Genomic DNA, 19,322 nt, shown 5'->3' on the forward strand with positions numbered 1-19,322 from the left:
TGTCTGTACCATCATTTCGCTACATGGCATGTCTCGGCTATTGGCTTCCACTGAGACTGGGCCATCTGTCCTCCCATCTTCTGCTTCTGTCAGACCTTGAATGTCTTATCAAGACTCAAGAACCACAAATAGAGCTGCCCCTTCTCTAAGGCTCCAGGCCAGTCAATCAGGTGTCAAGTCTCAGGCTTCCTCGGTGGATGTCCCTAGGTTTACACCTTGGATGGCGCTTTCATCCTTACTGCCAACACACTCTCCTGTGTGTGCCAGGGGAAGAAAGACAGAACTTCACATGTGCTTTCCAGTAATTGCTATAGCGGAAGGCTCCTAATGTGATCAAAATTTCTGAAAAAGGGGAGAAGGTCCCCACGTGTCCTCAACCTCTGCTTATTCTAAGCCTGACCACCTGCTCCTCTGAGCCATTTGCCGCAACCATCAAAAATGGTCACGCAGAATCTGCTGGGCCTTGCTGCCCGTGAGGAAACACTCACAGACACAAAATCTTCTGGTCAATGCAGCCCAAAGTGCATGGTCCCACTGGACCATTTTCATGGTCGCCACCCACCCAATCTCTCATCGGTCAGATGCCCTGGCTAAGAAGCCCTGGCTTCCACCTGCATTTCATGTAATTCCCACCCTCTAGAATCCCTGGCATAATCCTCAGACCCTTAGGGTAAGTCTCTTATCTGGCTGCTTTCTCCAGAGTCCTCATTACTCTGCAACCTGGACAGATCTTTTTCCCAGACAATCCTAAAACCTGCCCATCACCCACAGGGAGGCCCAAAATCCCCTTCTCCCTCTGCTGCCCTGAGCTTCTATTGTCCCAGCTAGCTCTCAGTCATAATACATTAATTCACACGCAAAAGTTAAGGACTAATAGACGCTCACAGAATTCTCCTTCTTGTGAAATACAAACTGGTATGTCCACTTTCGGGAGAGTTTGGTTCTGGGTGTCCCTTCCCTCCTAAACACTGTGAACCCTAGGTCATGTTCCAAAACTGGAGGCCAGAACCCCATCCTGCCTACTTCAGAGAGCTACCGAGAGGGGCAAAGGAAGCTTCTGGAAAACATCCAAGCAGCATATGTAATGGAAAATACCCTAGAGAAGAAGCTAAAATAATGAGATTCAGGCAGGGGCAAGGCACTAGGGGACAAGAGGTGCTTTTAGAGGTAGCTGGGCTGAGGTGGCACTCACCAAGTTTCACACTCTGCACACGGCCTCCGATGCGGCTGGAAGCCTCAAGCACAGTGACATCCGTGAAGCCCTGCTCCAGAAGCGCTTTGGCTGCAGCTAGGCCAGCCAAGCCGGCGCCGATCACCACCACACGAGGCTGTCCTCTTCTCCGTAGGCCACAACTGAGACGGTCATCCGCACTGTCGCCACTGGATTCACAACTTTGCATACCGTCCGCACTCACCTCCTAGGAACCTGCAGGGAGCAGGGGTGTCACAGCTCACTTAGGCTCCCTTCACTTGCCACCTGACCCAGGGCTGCGTATGGGCTCTGCCCTCAAGAGGGGACCTCAAGCCCCACCTCCCCCAAGAACCTGAGCAAAGAGAGCCATATCCAAAGGATGTAGGGCAGGAGGAAGAGACACAGGTTAGAAGAGAGGAAGGAAGGGATGCAAGCAGGAGAGCTGGGAGTCCACCTAGAGCCCTTGAAAGCCATCAATCCCATCCCAAATCTACTAGGCACTGCCTTTTCCCCAAGGCTGAGAGACAAGAGCCAGCCAAGAAGAGAATGACTAAGAAGGCCAAAGTCAGGAGAAACTGACCCTGGCACTGCTGACCCTGGACCAGCTGAGCCCAGCACAGCTGCTGCAGTTCAGCTCACACAAACCTGAGGATGCTCACACTGACCCCAGGATGCTTGCACGGACCTCAGGATGCCTGCACCAACCCCAGATACCTGTACACACAGTGCTGGACTTTCCGTTCTCCCGCCCTTGCCTGGCTCTTCCCTGGCACTCTCTTTCTTGCCCCTTCTCTTCTCCTCTGGCTTTCTGTTAAGTCTTTCACAGCCTCGACGAAGTGGCAATTTGTTGGGCAGGACAAAGTCCCACCCTCCCCCAGAAATGCCACGAAGCCGGTATTGGACAAGCCTCTGCTATTCCGGGTAGACCTCTGGTTGTTTTCCCTGGCCACCCAGACCCTCAGTCACCACAAAGCAGCAAGGAGCCCAGGAAACAGTGGACCAGGAGGACCCGTGGCACCAGAGGCCAGACATCAAATTGACAGTTACGCTAAGCCAGCTTGCTCAGAGACGCCAGGCTAGGGAGCTGATGGCTGGGAGGCCAAGGGGGTCCTTCAATCTGGCCCCAGGGCTGGGAGAGGCTACCCTTCTATTCCCAGAGTGACCAGAAAGCTCTGAAGGTATCCATGGGTCACTCCAGGGGGCCGCTCAGCTCTGATTCCATTCCTGTTCCTTGCCTGACCCAAGCAACTTAGATTCCAGTTGCCTTAGATTCCAGAGGTTTCAGTGGCAGAAGTTACAGACTCTAATAGTACCCAGGACCTAATCGGAAGCAAATGTGGGTGGAAAGTGGCTCCTGGGCAGCAGATCGGAACATCTAAAAAGCTGATACCCATACCTGATATGGCATATTCCACCAAATAGATATGCTAAGGAATGTTTATAGCAGCTTTATTCATAATAGCCAAAAAACAGAAACAACCCAAAGGTCCATCCACAGGCGAATAAATACATATATTATGCTGTGTGTAGCATATCCGTGCAAAGGAATAGTCCTCAGCAATAAACTCAGTATTGCATTGAGCAAAAGAAGCCAGAGATTAAAAAAAAAAAAAAAAAAAAAAAAGCTCGTTCTGTATGGCTCCATTTACATGAAGTATGAAGTTCATGAAGAGGTCAAATCAATATGTGATGACAGAAGAAAGATGGGAGTGGGGAGGATGACTGAAAAGGGTCAGAAGGGAGCTTGCTGGGGTGGAAGGAATACACATATCTTGATCTGGATAGGGGTTACACAGTGAACATATAAAGATCCACAGAGTTGGACATTTAGGATTTGTGCCATTCACTGCATGTGTACGTGTATACCTCAGTAACCATTCAGATATCCATTCCTAGTTCCCTATTAAAAAAAAAAAAAGGCTGGCACACTAACTTCCTTCTCCACACATCTCAGGGTCTGACCACCAAAGTTTCACCCTTTAATATCTTTTTATCATAGATTTAGCAAAGTGGTCTTTTTCTAAATATGCTCAGGCTGAGAAGCTGCTTCTCGTGCCTCCTCCCATCCACTCCACCTGCCCACGGCACACCTGCCTGGGCATGGACAAGAACGTCTCCCCACTCCAGCCCCCAAACTCCCTCCAAACCCCCCAGGGCCACCCACTCCATGCAGAAATGGTTTCCTAGAAGGCCGGAAGGTGGCACCCAAGGCCCAGAGCCGCTCCGAGTCAAAGTCTCAGGTTCGGAGGCAGGGGCTCTGCAACGCAGACTGCCCCCTTCAGGAGAGCCTGTATCTGGAATTTTCCAATCCTCCTCCCTCATCCTCTGTTCTTCTGTCCCTCCACCACCACCACCCTCCCCCCCACCGCCCCCTAGTGCTGTTCTGTCCAGCCTACCAGAAGCATGGGGGTCAGGGCTAGCTTGAGTCCTTTCCTCCCCAGGCTTTCCTTCCTGAGGACTCAAACCCAGTACGCACCACCACCACACACACACACACACACACACACACACACACACACACACACCCACTTCCACAGAGGGTAAGACAGGCAAGAAGCCTGCTCTGAGGCAGGTCTGTAAACACAGCTGGTGCTGGGAGCTGCCACTGACGCCATCACTGCTGGGCACTGCTGCTGGTCACTGAGCCTCCATCCCCATCCCCCATCCCCACCCCACCTCCACCTCAAGGCCATCCCCCCAAAACAACCTCTCATATACAATAAAGGGGTGGGATCATTGCAGTGGTTTTCAAACCTTATTGGTGGCACCCCTTCTCAAAAAGCTCCTGTGGGGCACAGGACATGACTGGGATGAAACTAGGGCTCCCATCCCCACTTAAGTCTCACCACAGAACCCCCCAGGCTCACTGGCGTACCACCTCTAAAAACCCTGCATCTAGATAAGCTACTTTGGGAAGCAGGTGAAAGGGCCAGCTTGTCCTCACTACATTGCTGTGACAGTCAAACAAGGCCCAACGTGGATGTCACAAGATTGTCAGTATTTTCGAGAGCCTCACGAGTGGAAATCACTTGTGAAGTTCTGTAGCTAAATTATGAGTAGACTGTCTTTGGGACAGAGTTTGGGAACGGACTGTGGAAAGTGTAGGCGGGCGGCTTGCCTTTAAGATTAACACAGAAAGAACCCCCAGTTCCCAAGTGTCAGAGTCTTTGAACACATGGGGTGCCAAGGTAGAAGCAAGTAACTGGGGCCAGGTAGGTCACCTGTGCCCTTGACCCTCACAGCTAATCCCACAGTCCTGTCCCTCTACAGGCTTTGTCCCAGGTGGCCTGTCAACCCCTAGAGCCCCTAAGAAGCCAGAGAAGCCACTCACAGAGCCCACAGAGGGCAGAGGGATGAGGAGTCTGCTGTGCCCCCCAGATCAGCCCTTGGAGCTAACATGCCCTGGGGTCCAAACTGAAAGGGGGGAAAAAAAGCATGTGCAGAAATACCTACTGTGTGCTGGGCCCTCAGCTAAATGTTAAACTGGACCTTCACGTGCTCTGTTATCTGACTGGTGGTAGCAGAAGCAACTTGTTTTCTATTGGTTTGTATCATGTTTTTCTTTTTTATTTATTTTTTTTTTTTTAATGAGAAAATGCCTTACTGAGGAAGAATAATTACTTAATGCTCCTCACTGCCTGCCTGCTCTTCTCTTGACTCAGGGAAATAAAGAAATAACATCCGCTCCTTGATCTGTATGCACAGGAGAAAGAACACCCTGTACTTTTTGAGCAGATAAAGGAGAGAAGAAAAAAGTGCTGGATCAGCCAGGCATGGAGGGAGGGAGGGAGGGAGAGAGGAAGAGGAGGAGGAGGGGTGAGGGAGGTGGGAGGCAGGAGGCACAGAGCAATAGCATTTGCCTTCTTGTTCCTGCTTCCATGGCAAAACGGGGATGGGAGCCTGGAGCCCCTATGTTCCTAAGCAGGCCAAGCCTGGTAGCTTCAAGAAATCAGGCCAGCTATGGCATGAGTGTCTCACTGCCATTCAAGTTGCCCAACTGCCCTCCCCATCCTCCTTCCCACCCTGGCCTGCAGGCCACTACCTGTCCCTGCTGCATAGAGCCAACACTACCCCGACTGACCTGCCCAAGAAGCCAAACTGGAAAGAAGAGGCAGCAGGGGGAAGAGAGAGGGAAAGAGAGAAAAAAGACCCTGTCCCACGGCAGAGTCACCAAAGAAAGACGGATGAAGACCAGGAGGCTACGCAACAGGAAAGGGCACCAGCAGCCATCCCCATTTTGCCCCATTTTGCCATGGAAGCAGGAACAAGAAGGCATGTGTCCACTTCCCCATCTGCCTTTTCTCAATATCCTCACCAGTTTCATTTGTCACCCTGAGATTTACCCTTCAAAAAGTGCCTCCTAACCGACAAATACTAGAAACATGTTTTAATCCTGGCCTCCCACATCTGACCCTGCACGGCCCTTCCTGGAAATGCCCAGAACTGAGCTGGGGCCCCATGCATCTCCTTACATGTTCCCCGTCTCAGTTAAAAACTGCTGGAGCACCAAGCACTGCCAGGCTCAAAACTGAAGGCATCTGTCATGAAAGACCTGCCCTTATCTATTGGGTCAAGCCATGTCAACCCCACAGCCCAAATCACTCTTTCCTCCATGTTCAACTACCCTAGGCAGCAGCCTGCCTTCTCCATCTGAACTGCACCCCTACATAATTGCTCAGCCACCCTCTCAAAGACAAGCATGGCCAGGCCTCTCATTGACCAGGAATAAAATCTAACAATTCACTGAGCACCTACAATGTACCAGGCATGAGGAAGGCCTCGGTCCTTGACCCTCTGGACCTAGCTGATCTTTCTGGCTTGTTTTCACTCACACTCCCTCAAACATACACACATACTCCAAACTCACCAAAGTCTTGAGAATCTCCAGTGCACTCAGTTGAAGGCCTGTGGGGAACCCTCCCTTTCCACACACATCAGAGAAGCTGACTCTGGGTTCTCTTAAATGCACACCCTTGTGCAGGGTGCTGTGGTTATGCAGCTGTGTGACTGCAGTTGTCTGTTGCTTGAACCACCAGGAAGGGCTGCTCCATTGATGTCTCCTGAAGCAAGAGACACCCTGGAAATGTGAGTCCTTTGCACTGGTTCTGTTCTGTAACCAATACCACCCGTCCCCGGGCCCTCCTCCAAGAAATCCTGGGAAGAGGAGGCAGCCCATTATTCTGAAGTGAGGCTGCAGCCCCACAATCACTGAGCTTGGTCGCGGTCCCAGGTTAGATTGGGGACCTCCTCCCGAAGCCTGGGAGTGAACTGCATGCAAGGGGAGTCAGTGGCCCAGCTCAGCATGGGGTGCCCTTTCCTCCTCAGCATTGGAGTCTACTATGGCTCACCCAGCCATCAGCAGGTCACTACCTCCCCGACAGGGGCCACTACAACCAAAACAATGCCATGAAGGGCCAGCTTCCCAGGTGCCCCACACCCTTCCAAAGTCGCCCCTCACAAGGAACAAAAAACATCTACCCATCCTCGGCTCCCCTCTGAACACAGGCAACTCCCAAACGTGTCGGCCTCCTTTTCCTTTTCTTCAGGTCACCCAGGTGAATGAGGAAAAGAGTATGGCCAAAGCAGTTTATGCACCTGGCTCACCTCGCCTCACTCCTTAGGGTTCAAGCTCCACCAGCAGAAGCACTCCAAAATAGGTCTACCCCTTCGGACCCGGAGGCTCTTCCCCTCCTCTCAGCCCCAAGTTTGTTCAAGGGAGCCCTGCCCAGGGCCACCTGCATCCTCCCCAACCAACCCTGGGGACTTCCAAGTCTCTCCCCCCAGTGGAAACTCCTGGTGCTCCAGGACAGCAGCCCTACCTCAGTTTCCCTGGAGGGACCCCTCTGCCTCAGGCTTCTAACAGGAGAGGGGGGGCTTTCAGGGGAATCCCTTTGGAGTGGCAGGTCTGGGGAGGGATTTGGATTCTCAAGGGGCCCCCCAGACAATGCAATTATTCTTCAAATGTAAAAACGCCCAGAAATCCCAGACCAGCTGCTTTGCAGTGCGCCCCAGACAAAGGGGCTCTGTGTCTGCTCTGCAAGGCTCCTCCCACCCCTCAAGCCCAGGAAGGGGCTGAGCCTGAACTCCTCCCAGCCAGACCCTCCCCAGCCCTCCTTACCCAGGCCAGCCAGCCAGGAAGTTAAAGAGGCAGGATAACTGAGCCAGGCCTGGCCAGTCACAGGGCGTGGGGTATGGGGTGGGGGTGGGAGACAGGACAAGGGCAGCCTGTGAGCCCAGGAGACACAGGGAAAGGGAGAGAATACTTGCCTAGGAGCCCAGAGACCCAGGTCCCAGATCAATCTCTTCTTAGCCAGGTGACCCCTTCTCTGGGCCCCACCTGGCCAACACTTCTGAACTCACCCCAAGGATATAGCATCTGTACCCACTTGGACAAACTTTCTAAGCCCCATCAGATGCTTGGACAAACTTTCTAAGCCCCATCAGATGCCTCACTGCCTTATTTAGTCTTCAAGCTTTCCCATTTGTAAAATGGGGATAGGTACAGCCACCTGGGACTGCTGGGAGGATCAAATGATAATACAGGCAAACAGTGTGGCCATCTGCAAGGGCCACCTCAGAGAGGGAGGGAAAGAGAGGAAGTTACCCAAAGAGACTAGTACAGAGGCGGAAGCCACCTCTCCCAGGGCCCAGAGCTCCATTTCACTTGAAGAACCCATTTTCACCTGAACTCAGACCCAGCCAGCCTCAGCCTTGACCCTAACCCTAATACCAGACTGGACCTTGACCCTGAACATCAATCACATTGTTCTCAGTACTGTCTCAGCCTGACCATCCTACCCAGTTTTGGGGGCAGGGGAAGTTATCAGAGATGGGAGCCATTAGCCAACCCCAAGCTCATAAAAGGGACAAGGCATAGGTGCTTCATTTTACAAAGCTCTCCCACCAGCGATGTTCTCTGGCCCTCACAGGCTGAGGTGAGGGGACGCTGGGGAGACCCATCTTCCTTCACAGCACTTAGGCTTCTCTTAGACACAATGCCTTTGTTAGCCGCATCTCTTCCCCACCACCAGATGTGTAAAGTCCCTAAAAGCACAACTTTAAAAGGCTTTGTAAGCCTTTTCAGAAGTGGGGAGCCTATACTGTATGGAGAGAGGCAGCTGGACTGGGTGTTTGAGGGGACAAAGCCAATCTATGGCCCACACAGGCTCTGGTGGCAGGAGAGAGAGGCATTTTTAGAGAGCTGAGCTCTAAAACCTCTGTCTCCCACAATGCTCTGCAAGGCAGGAGAGACCCAGGTGGATTGTTTCAGGACCCTGGCTTATACCTAGCTGCCTGCAGGGACAGACCTTGGAGACCACCTGCCTCTGACTAGAATGTTACTGGGGACGGAAAAGGGGAAGCCAGAGAAAGAGTAGGATCTTTCTGATGGGCATAATGCTCACCTGGCAGTCTTGATAACTGTAGCCAGAAGAAAAGACAGAGGTGAAGATGGACCAGGGCAGAGCCTAGAACTGCATTCCTGCCCCCCAAGACCCACTCCCAAACAGCTTAACCCAAAACTCCACCTTAGAGATTCCCACTTTCAGCAAAAACGAGTGGATCACACTCTGACAACAGATCAGATCAGGTGGCAGTCATGATGGTTCTAAACATCTCCTATGAACCTTTTAAAATCTAGGTCAGCCCCTCCAGCTCAGCTTCCATCTCCAGCCCCAGCTCCTCACACCCCATGCCCTGGTTTCCCACCTTTGTGTGTGTGTTCTCGCAGATGTGCTGTCTAGCAGGGTAGGCAGTCACCTCTGCCAGCAGGGCCCACATTCTTCCCCTCAGATCCCAGACTTTACAGAGGCAGGCAAACCCCACGCCCTCCCAGCCCAGAGAGAGGTCAGGGTCTGACATAATGACTATGCCACTCCTGGATGCTCCTGGAGCAGACGAAATTGCCCAGATGGTAGCCTCTGCCCATAACCAGTGTGGCCTTTGGCGAGTCCATTGGCATTGAGCCTCAGATTCCCCATTTGTAAAATGGGAATAATCACCCCTACCCTGAGTGAGACTGACCCCAGACCCTATTAGCAAGCCTCCTGTGTCTCCCAGCAAAGTTCTAAAGGCACAAGTTTCACTGTGGTTCCCTTTAGCAACCGTTAGGGTGAGACACAATGGCCGGGATTTTGTACCTCTAAGCAGGACCTGACTGACCCCAAATCTGAACCCGCCTCCAGAAGTCATCAACCACAGAATTGTAAGAGACCACTGAGCTGATCACTATGCTGGTGCAAGACTGCCCTTAGGGACAGCAGACCAGGCCATGGGCAGAAGAGGGCTGTTGGGAGATGATGCTCATGGACACTCGCTTCCCTGGGAAAAAGTTCTCCTAAATAAGGGTTGAACCTAGAGGAAAAAACCAGCCTCAAAACCAAGGTACCAGCCCTGTTCTGAGGCACGCTAGTCACCATGGCCCTCGAGGAATCTCATAAAGAGACACTTCTCTCTCACGCACGCACATACACACATAAAGATACTTTGCTATGTTTCGCCTCATGACCCTGCTTGATAAAAGTCCCCTCCTCTGGGGACATCTTAGCATCACGGTTTTCATACAGCCTCTGGGGTCAGATCACTTGTTTTTGAACACCAGTAGTTTAAATCTCTACCATTTATTAAACAAGTGACCCGAGCCTCAGTTTCCTCATCAGCAGAACAGCAATAAAGAGTACCTGCCTCACCAGGTTGAATGTGACAATGCACAGTGCTTACCCAGAGCCAGGCGTATAGCAGCAATGGCTCTTATATTCCTACAGACCCAAGTATGCACACTACTGGGGTGATTCCAGAGAGGGATGGGCAAGGACGCCAAATGTGGTAGGGGCTGGAGGAAGTCCAGCTGACAAAGAGGTCATAGACCCTCCTTCATGGTGACTCCAGAGCAAAACCTCCAGGCCTCAGAGAGAACCACCCCACCCTGCAGTGACACTGCTATGGTCTGATGGAACAGAGAATTAGGAGAGAAGGGCCCCTCCTCCACTCAATGGGGGCACCTGGCCCTCCCAGGCAAGATCTGTGAGGCTGCAAGTGCAATGACAGAACAAACCATATGGTCACCAACCTCCAAGATGGCCCTCAATGATCCTTGCCTCCTAGTACTTGTGTCCTAAAATAGTCAACTCCCAAGCTTACCTGTGAAACCAATAGGATATTATAAAAATGATGAAGCGTGGTTTCTGAAACTAGGTCATAAAACACATTGCAGCTTCCACTTGCTCTCTCGGACTGCTTACTCAAGGGGAAACCAGTCATCATCTCATGAGGACACTCAAGCAACCCTAAAGAGAGGCTCAAGAGGCAAGGAACTGAGTTCTCCTACCAACAGCCAACCGTTTTGCAAAGCATGTGAGTGAAACACCCTGGAAGCAAACCCTCTGGCCCCAGTCAAGTCTTCAGATGACTCTAGCCCCAGCCAGCATCTCAACTGCAGCCTCCTGAGAGGCTTTGAGCCAGAAACACCCAACTAAACTGCTGCCAAGTTCCTGATGCACAAAAACTGTGAGGTTAATAAGTATTTACTGCTGTTTTAAGCACCCAAGTTTGGGGGTAGTTTGTTACACAGCTATAGGTAACTAATACAGTCATCAATTCTCTCTCCCTGGGGAACCCCCTAGGGTAGGGACTCCCAGGGAAACTCCCAAGTCCACTCTGGGCCACAGCTCCCTCTTTTCTGAAATTCAGGGCTGGGATGGAGTGAGCAGGCAGCCTGGTCCAGACCCTACGGCCTACAAGGCCCAGGAGACAGGATCTCCTTCCCAACCATTAGACTGACCTGGAGACTTTTACAAAAGATTGATAGCCAGCCCCCCGCACTGGGTCATCTAAATCATTCTGTGGGAGTGGTGTCATGAATAGTTTTTAAGGGCCCTACATGATGCTAACACATAGCCAAGGTTAAAAATCACTGCTCTACAGCAGGATCCAAATGCAGACTCCAGGCCAGAGACATCACGTCTGCCTGTGCAGGAGAGGAGGAGGCAGAGTGTAGCAGGCCAAGCTGTGCCCAAGGTCCACTCCCCGACCCCCAGCTTAAACTGAGTGTCTGCCTCTATCCCTGCTTCTCCTGCAGCTGCCCAGCATCCTAAGCCCTCTGCATTCCACATCTGGAATGCACCTCAAGCCAAACTCTGCCCTTGGGGACTGCTCCCCTAGGGAGCACCCAAGGTACAGGATGGGGGTCTAGCTCTAAATGATCTTGGGAAAGACTGTTTCATCTGTAAAATGGGAATTGCCATCACACCTGCTGTGCTCTCTCAGGGGTCCTAGGCCCCCTCTCAGATGTCTTCAGAAAGATTTATGTTTTGTCTCCCCCAAGACACAGACCTGGGGAGAACATAGCAATGGATTAAACAGACAGGGCCACAGCCAGTTAACTCACAGATACAACATGCAGTGATGAGGATTTGATAAGGACTGTGATGGAGAATGAAGAAGATGAGGAGGAGCACCTAATGGGGGCAGGGAGAGGAGTCAGAGAAGATTTCCAGGACACAAGAAGTGAGCTCCAAGCAGGGGGAACTGCATGTGCAAAGGCTCGGAGGCACTGCTTACAAGACCAACTCTCAACACAGCTTTTGCCTCCCTCTGGGTATCATCCTGTGAACCCTGGCCCCATTTGGCCACTTATCTGACCTTTTTCCACAGCTTGAGCAGCAACCTCCCAAGCCACAATGCAGGCATGTAGGGCTTCCTCTGAGCTTTTCCAAGCAAATCAGCCACACATGTTAAGCTCAGCCCCATGGAGGTGCCCAGGAAAAAGGGTAGAATGGCCGGCCCCAGCTCCCCAGAGGGTACAAGACCCCACAGGCAGTGGAGTGTGGAGAGTGGCCCCTCTCCCAGCCTCATTTCATCAGGTATCACCTGCAGTCCCACCCTCCAAGGAAAGTGGGAGGGGGTGGGCAGGATGGTCACACAGTTATTCAGCAAACAGTATAGGCACTGTAGAACCGGTGCACAGTGCACTGAGAAGTCTGGGTGGGCACAGAACGTCCTAGGGTCCCCCTTTATCCATGGTTTTGCTTTTTCAGGTTTCAGTTACCCATAGTCAACTGCGGTCCAAAAATATTAAATGGAAAATTCCAGAAATAAACAATTCATAAGTTTTAAATTGTGCACTGCTCTGAATAGTGGTATGAAATCTCACACCGTCCCATTCCATCCTGCCCAGGACGTGAATCATCCCTTTGTCCAGCATATCCACACTATACATATAGTATAATAAGATATTTGACAGAGAGAAAGACCACATTCATACAACTTTTATTACAGTATATTGTTGTAATTATTCTATTTTATTATTACTTATTGTTGTTCATCTCTTACTGTCTGATATAAAATTAAACTCTGCCACAGGTATATGTATACAAAAAAAAACATAGTAATACATGTTTTGGTACAACCTACACTTTCAGGCGAACACTGGGGGTCTTGGAACATATTCCCTGTGGATAAGGGGGAACTACTGTACACTTCCAAATGGTTAAAATAGTAAATTTTATGTTATGTACATCTTACTACAACAAAAACAAAAACAACAACAAAAATTTTAGTGAGCACTACTCTGCGCCAGGCACTCAGAATACAGCAAATCAGAAGCTTCCCCATCGAGGATCTAACAGATCAGGTGTGACAGGTGCCATGAGAAAAGCAGTATAAGGGGAGAAGTAGATGCTCTGTGTGGGGAGGTCAGGGAAGCCTCATTAATAAGGTGACAGTAGAACCGAGGAAGTGCAGGCAGGAGGAGATCAGAGGGTGACAGTGCTATGGTGACCTCCTAGAAATGACAGGATGTGAGGGTGAGGGCAAGAGAGGGGTCAGGATGACCTGAGTGACCATTCATGACACTGCAGTTCAGTGTCAACTGGTTATCCCCTTTCCCCTTGACAACAAGCCTGTAGGGTAGGAAAGACGAGAAACTGAAGCCAAGTAATTTGGTGCAGGACCTACAGGTGGGAGGAGGGCCTAGGAGGCCTAATTCCAGAGCCCAGTTCTCTCCTCAGGGCTATACCAGCTTTGGGAATACTTCTCCAGGCCACCTCCCCTCGCATTGCCTAGCACATCCCAAACTCACAGCCCAGGGCACCTCTCAGAGCCTCACTTCATCAGGCATCACCTACAGGCGCAGCCATGCAAGCCCCTGACCTGGATTAGTATCCCCACAAAGACCTACCCATTCTGCACCTGGGGCACTTGAAGCCTGTGAAGTGTGAGCTGGCAGATGAGGAGGTGGCTTCTCTGCCAGGTTTCTCCCCTCTCCCTGCCAGGAGCTGCAGCCCCACAGTTCTGGGGTGAAGGAGGACTGCCCAGTCAGCACTTTCCACTGACTCTTTCAAAACCACTGACAAGAACTGAGGCTGTGAGACAAGCTCAAGCGGGCGCAGTTCCCCCTTGCTGGCCCCTCGTGACTCTGCACAAAGCCTGTCTGTGCTTCAGCTCCAGCCCCTGGGGGGAGTGTGTATGGGGGGAGGGGGGGTCTCCTGCAAGTCCATCCTCTCTCCAGTGCCACAGGGTCCCCACTTTGCCCAGCCTGAGACCTGTGCTTCCCGCCCCCAAAGAGATTGCAGCCCCAAAGGAAGAGCTGAATGTCCAAGGCTTGCTGGGTCCAGGCAGCATTTGTGGAAGAGGGTCCCCCTCCACCATAAACTCTTTTCCCATAAAGTTCCCTCTCTTATGGCACCCACTCAGCACAGTTTATCACAGAGTGAAGGTGACATGCATGATAACAAAATGAAAAAAACAGTCCCCCAAAACTCCAGCCACCAGATGAACACCACGGCAAACCTCTATTCTTTGAGCCTTGCATGTACCAGGCCCTGTGCTGGGTACTCTCTAGTCATGGCATCATTTAGTACTCCATAACACTCAGGTGCCCATTTGACAGATGATGGAAAAGATTCAGAGAGGTTCACAGATGTGACGACGGCCACCCAGATAGAGTGAGGGCAGAGGAGGGCTTGACAACACTGAGTTCATCTTTTTCTGCCCAACACTCGAGCATTCTCAGGCCCCCCATGGGCCTCAAGGGGTAGCACACCTGAGGACATCCCTTGGCCTGCCACTTCTCCTGTCTCGCCCCTTCTCAGATTGCACACATCATGCCAGGCACTTGGGGCTGCCCGGCAGGAGGCACCCCCAAGCCTGGCTGCTCCAAACGGCTGTAGTGCCAAAACTAGGGCTGCCACAGGAAGGCTACCTTCCTCCTGCCCAGGGTGACAGTGGGGTGGGCTTCGGGCTGTGGGAAGTAGGAGTTGATTCAAGGTATGCCAGGCACTACATTATGGCAGGCCACAGCCCTTTGCCCTTGGTTTCATCCTCCATAAACAGGAACAAGGACAAGGGTCTAACTGCTGTGCCTGTACAAATAAAAAACAATCTAAGACCAACTAACTCATGCTTCCCTCTAGATAGTCACCTCCTCTCTCAGTGGACAAGATTTTCCCCATCTGGTAACTTCAGGATGGTGTGCTCTCCTAACAAGTCCTAGCACAGGATCTCCCAAAAAAAAGCCTCTCCATAAAGTTCAACCCTGAAGCAGGACCCCCAGGAAGAGCTGGAACCAGGTCTGAAAAGCCAAGAGTATTCATTTCAAAATGCACACGTAGGCCCTCAGCCCATGATTTAATCCATAAAACACCTACGGAGCAAGACGCTGAGCTTGGACAATAAACATATTCTTCAAGCCCTTTCATTGAGTTCAAAGACAGACTTAACTAACTCACCAGATTTTGAAATCAAGAAATGCTTGTACTTATAATTCTATCATCATTGTTACCGCTACTTTCTCTGAGCATGTCTGAGGCACAGAATGCAGCGCTAAAGCATTTCATGTGGAATGTATCAGTGAATCTTGACATCAACGTCCTCATTCTAAAGAGGAAACAGGTCCAGAGAGGTTCCACACCTACCATCTGACATAACGCGCTTCAAAGTTCACTTAGGAAGATACTCTTTAAAACCAAGGAATGAGGCAAAGTCATAGTCTTGAGTTACTTTTTCAGATTAAGTCAAAGTTCTCCATTAATTGTGTATGATTTTTTTAATTCACTTTCCAAAATAAATGAGAGTAAAAGGGATCTGTATGTTTAACATTTAAAAGCCTCATTTAAAAATCTTTCCCAAGAATGTTTGCCTACTGGTGGTCCTGAGTATCTCTGCCTGACTCATCTTAAAATCTAGCTGACTCAAGGTCTAGTTTTTTGCCCGTCCAAAAGCACCCATTAGCTCTTCCTCCCTGAGGTCAAGAGTTGGGAGAGCTGAGCTGGCCTGGCATGAAGGGGAAGGTTTGGTTGTGGTAGGTAGGTGTGATTGAAGGTTTGGGGACAGACTCTGGGGGTCTGTGAGGTGAAGAATGGGCAGCTGTAAAATGGAGACCCAGTCATGCCATTTGCTGGCAACTGCCAGTGTCTCCATCTGTGAAATGGGGTAATAGCTTGGGCCTCACGGGGCCAATGGGGAAGATAAGAACTATGGGTCTGCCAGGGCTTGGCGCAAAGTTGGCAGAGGGTGGCTAGGTTCTTTGTTCTGTTTTCTAATAAATTACAACTCCTTTCCAAGGGTTTCTTCTCCTGGGCTTAAATCACCTTCCTTAACACCCTCCTCCAAGAAGTAGCTAGAGGACAAAGGAATCTGGACTGAGGGTGCAACGGTGCTACACCCTACAGGCCAGGCCACCCTGCTCTGGCTGAACCCAAATACTTTTCTCCACCCTCACCCCCTCAGCCTGTGTAGACATAGCAGGCTCAGGCCCCGCCTGTTTGAGGAAGAAAGAGAAGGGCAAAAGAGGACGGGAGAGTGTAGCTGAGCTGGGTAAGCAAGCTCACTGAGCATCCTCCGCCAGGGCCCTCCCATCTGCCCAACTTTGTGCCATTAAAGCAACTTCTCCTGGGTCACTGTTTAAAATGCCACACCCCATCACCCCCACCTGAGCCACTGAACAAAGAGTCCTCACACTTCAGAGGAAATGAGGTGTGACAAGGGGCAAGGCAAGGTGGCCTCGCTGACCATTCCCACCAGCCACAGGGGAGGAGGGAAAGGAGCAAGAGCCCTGGAACTTTTCCTTCCCCGTTCCTGTACTTGCAACACCCTTTCCAGAAAGGGAACAGGATGGGATTCCCAACCTTTTGGGGAAAATGACTCAGAACTCTGAGAATCTGAGAATAAGTGTCATATAAGCAACCCAACCCCTCCCCATGCTTTGAATTGTGAAGAAGCACAGCTATTCTGTGAGGAAGTCCAACGTGGGGGATGTCCTGCACCCCCAATCGGCCATCACACCCCTGCCACGTTTCTCACTAAAAAGCATTGCTCTGACCAAACCACTGCCCTGATCAAAAATGTTCAATGGCTCCCCACGGCCTAATGAATGAGGGCAGGTCCCTGACACCTCCTCCCTGCCCTCAGCCCCCAACTCCTACACCAACCCACCAGATCCTCCAAATCCTGCACCCAGACTAGGCCCAGAGAGCCTAAATTTCTTCATTCTGCCTGTGGAATTTCGTCATTCTGCCCAAATCTCCCCACCCTGCCAGCCTCTCCTCTAGGAAGTCCATCCCGGCTACCGTCACCCTCACTTTTCTTCTCCTCTAGAGATCACTACTCTGGTCTAATCAGGACCTACCTCAAGCCTCACCATGCTCTCTGTTGGCCTTTGTGCCTCTCCTGTCCCTGACCACTGTCTCCTCCCCTGGGTCCCTCCTGGAGACACTGCCTGCAGCCACGTCAATCACACAAAGAGCAGCCAACAGGTATTCGATATCGGAATGACCCTATGAGGGAAATAATTATTCCCACAGTACAAATGAGGAAATAAAGACACCAAGAGGTTTAGCTTCTTGCCCAGAGGTCACAGCCCTGCTCTCTGAGATGAACGGCTGGGAGATAACTTGTAGAGGGAGGAGATGGCAGGGGTGGTGGGGTGGGAGGCACTCCCAGAATCCCAAAGACCCGGTCCTGACTAGGTCCGAGCTATCGTTGGGTCCTAGGTGCCAGACAGGTCCTCCCAGGTCTCTCTGCCTCGCCCACCACCAAGTCCCCTCCAGGCCATCCGTCCCTCTGCAATGGCCTTTTCTTCCACTGGCTGTCCAATGGTACCCATCCCACCAAGACCACCTCCCCTAGGAAACTATCCTTCCTTCCCTCCCTGGCACTTCTGGGCACACTCATCACCTATGTTTGTAGTCTTTCGTGGAGCAGCATCCTTCCACATCAGCCCTCCCCACCAGGTGTTCTCCTGGTCAGCGGAATATTATTAGGAAAACTTTTTTAAAAAGATTTCCATGGTCAAATCATTTTGGGAAACACCAAATGGTTTATTTTCTATAGGACTTGTTAGAGCCTTTAATTCTCTTAAAAAGAATTCTGAATCTCCCACATGGTGGTGGAATGAATTTGCCAGTTTCTGCCCTTATTTGTCTCCTGAACCACTGAGGTTTCTCAGAAGTCTTTCAGGAATGCCACCCGCTCCCACCCCCTCAGGAGAGCCTGACACAGCAGGTGGCACAGAGGCAGACACTGAGCCCTGCAGTCCTTTTAGAAGGAGTATAAGACATTTCGGGAATTCAACCTGAGAAACCTTCTTGGCATTGCCTAGGACAGTAGAACATTTGCCCTCATGTCTGCCCTTCCCACCTTCCTTTAGGTGAGGTGACCGCCTACCCTCCTGCCAGGGTCTGAGGGGACTTCATCTGATCACGTGCCCTGAGAAACCAAGTGCCTCCAGGCCATGCCAAGCCTGGAGAACGAGGGGCCTCGGGAGATCCCCAAAACACACTGGATAGCTCTTCCATGCAAACTGCTCATTATACTCCATGATTAGCATGTAAGCTTTAATATTAAACTCAAATTAAAATATATTAAGCTACCATTACAGGAAGAAGCAATGTCTCACCCAATAAACCCTATGACCCTCTCCCCTGCTCCCTAGAAAGAGGACAGAATCCCTCAATTGACAGGAAACTAAGGCCTCAGAGAGGAGCAGACACTTGCCTGTAGTGGCCCAGCTGGGGCAGAGCAGAGAGAAGCATCTGGGCCTCCCCACTTCCAGGTGTACCGAGGAGGTGACCCAGTGGGAGAAGACCCCAACGGCGGCTCACATAACCATTGGCAGTGGTTACAAAGACACACGGGCCAAGGTAAAGGACGCCAAGACAATACTGGGGTAGAGGATGCGGGGGGATGGCTCAACAGTTGGGGAGATGCTGGGGGCTTTTAAAAGATGGCATGTCTGGGGCTGAAGTCAGCTATTTCTCCAATCTCCTTGGCCCCACCCTGGCTGGAGGAAGAGTGCTCACCCCAGATTGGCTACCCACAGGGCTGGGCTCAGCTGTGGGCAAAGATAAGATGCCCTATATGCTGTCTGCATGTCACCCTGACCTAGGGCAGTTGCCTAAGACAACCTCTCGTGGTCATGGGAGCTCCTCACAGTCAGGTACCCTGAAAACCAGGCCTGAATCCTGGCCTGAGACCCAAGCCTCTGGAGACCCCTCACCTAGCCTCATCTCCCAGCAGAGCAGACCCCTCCTGCATCCTACACACTGCCCTCTGCCCTGCTCCCACCTCAGCCCCTACACAGGCAGTCCCTACACCTCCCCCAAAGCAATCCACAGAAGCCAGGACCGTCCCCTTTACTTGTTTCAAGTCTCACCTGACCTGCAACTGCCCCTGCACCTGCCTGGCCCTCAAGTCCCCAACCTCAACTCTTGCTATATAAGATGGCCCCTGGACCAATAGAATTGCACCACCCAGGAGCTTATTAGAAATGCAGAGTCTCAGGCCCCACTCTAGACCTGCTTAGTTAGAACCTGCATTTTTAACAAGCTTCCCTGGCGCTCCATGTGTATGTTAGAGTTTGAGAAGCACTTTACAGACCACTGCTCAAATCAAGTCATTGCACCCAGAGCCTGTAATCTTCGATGGCTCTCCGGGGCCTAGTGAATCAAGTCCAGACTCAGCAGCCTGGCAGTCAAGGCTTTCCCCAACCTGGCTTCAACACTCTTCTCCAGACTTGAGCTCCTCATCTGCCTTGGGAATAGCATCCCTTCCTCTGTCAGACAGAGCCACCTAGAACTTCAGGATCCTCTGAAAGCACTACCTCCTCCAGGAAACTGGTCTGAACTACACCTCATTA

General features: G+C 51.4%; 1 protein-coding gene across 6 annotated transcripts in view; it reads right to left on the bottom strand.

Moving 5' to 3' along the window:
• The window catches only part of SMOX (spermine oxidase), a 34,723-nt gene that overhangs the window by 9,942 nt on the left and 5,459 nt on the right, over positions 1-19,322 (bottom strand). For 4 of the 6 annotated variants that reach the window (XM_039863790.1, XM_039863792.1, XM_039863788.1 and 1 more), the window contains exon 2: positions 1,193-1,426. In XM_039863790.1, the coding sequence (XP_039719724.1) occupies positions 1,193-1,400 (208 nt within the window). In that variant the 5' untranslated portion in view covers positions 1,401-1,426. Of the gene's footprint in view, positions 1-1,192; positions 1,427-5,234; positions 5,247-6,059; positions 6,203-19,322 lie in introns of those variants that run through there. The other 2 variants (XM_039863789.1, XM_039863791.1) reach the window with 2 other exon arrangements.

This window comes from Pteropus medius, unplaced genomic scaffold (genome assembly GCF_902729225.1).
Source record: "Pteropus medius unplaced genomic scaffold, Ma_sr-lr_union100, whole genome shotgun sequence".
Lineage (NCBI taxonomy): Eukaryota > Metazoa > Chordata > Mammalia > Chiroptera > Pteropodidae > Pteropus > Pteropus medius.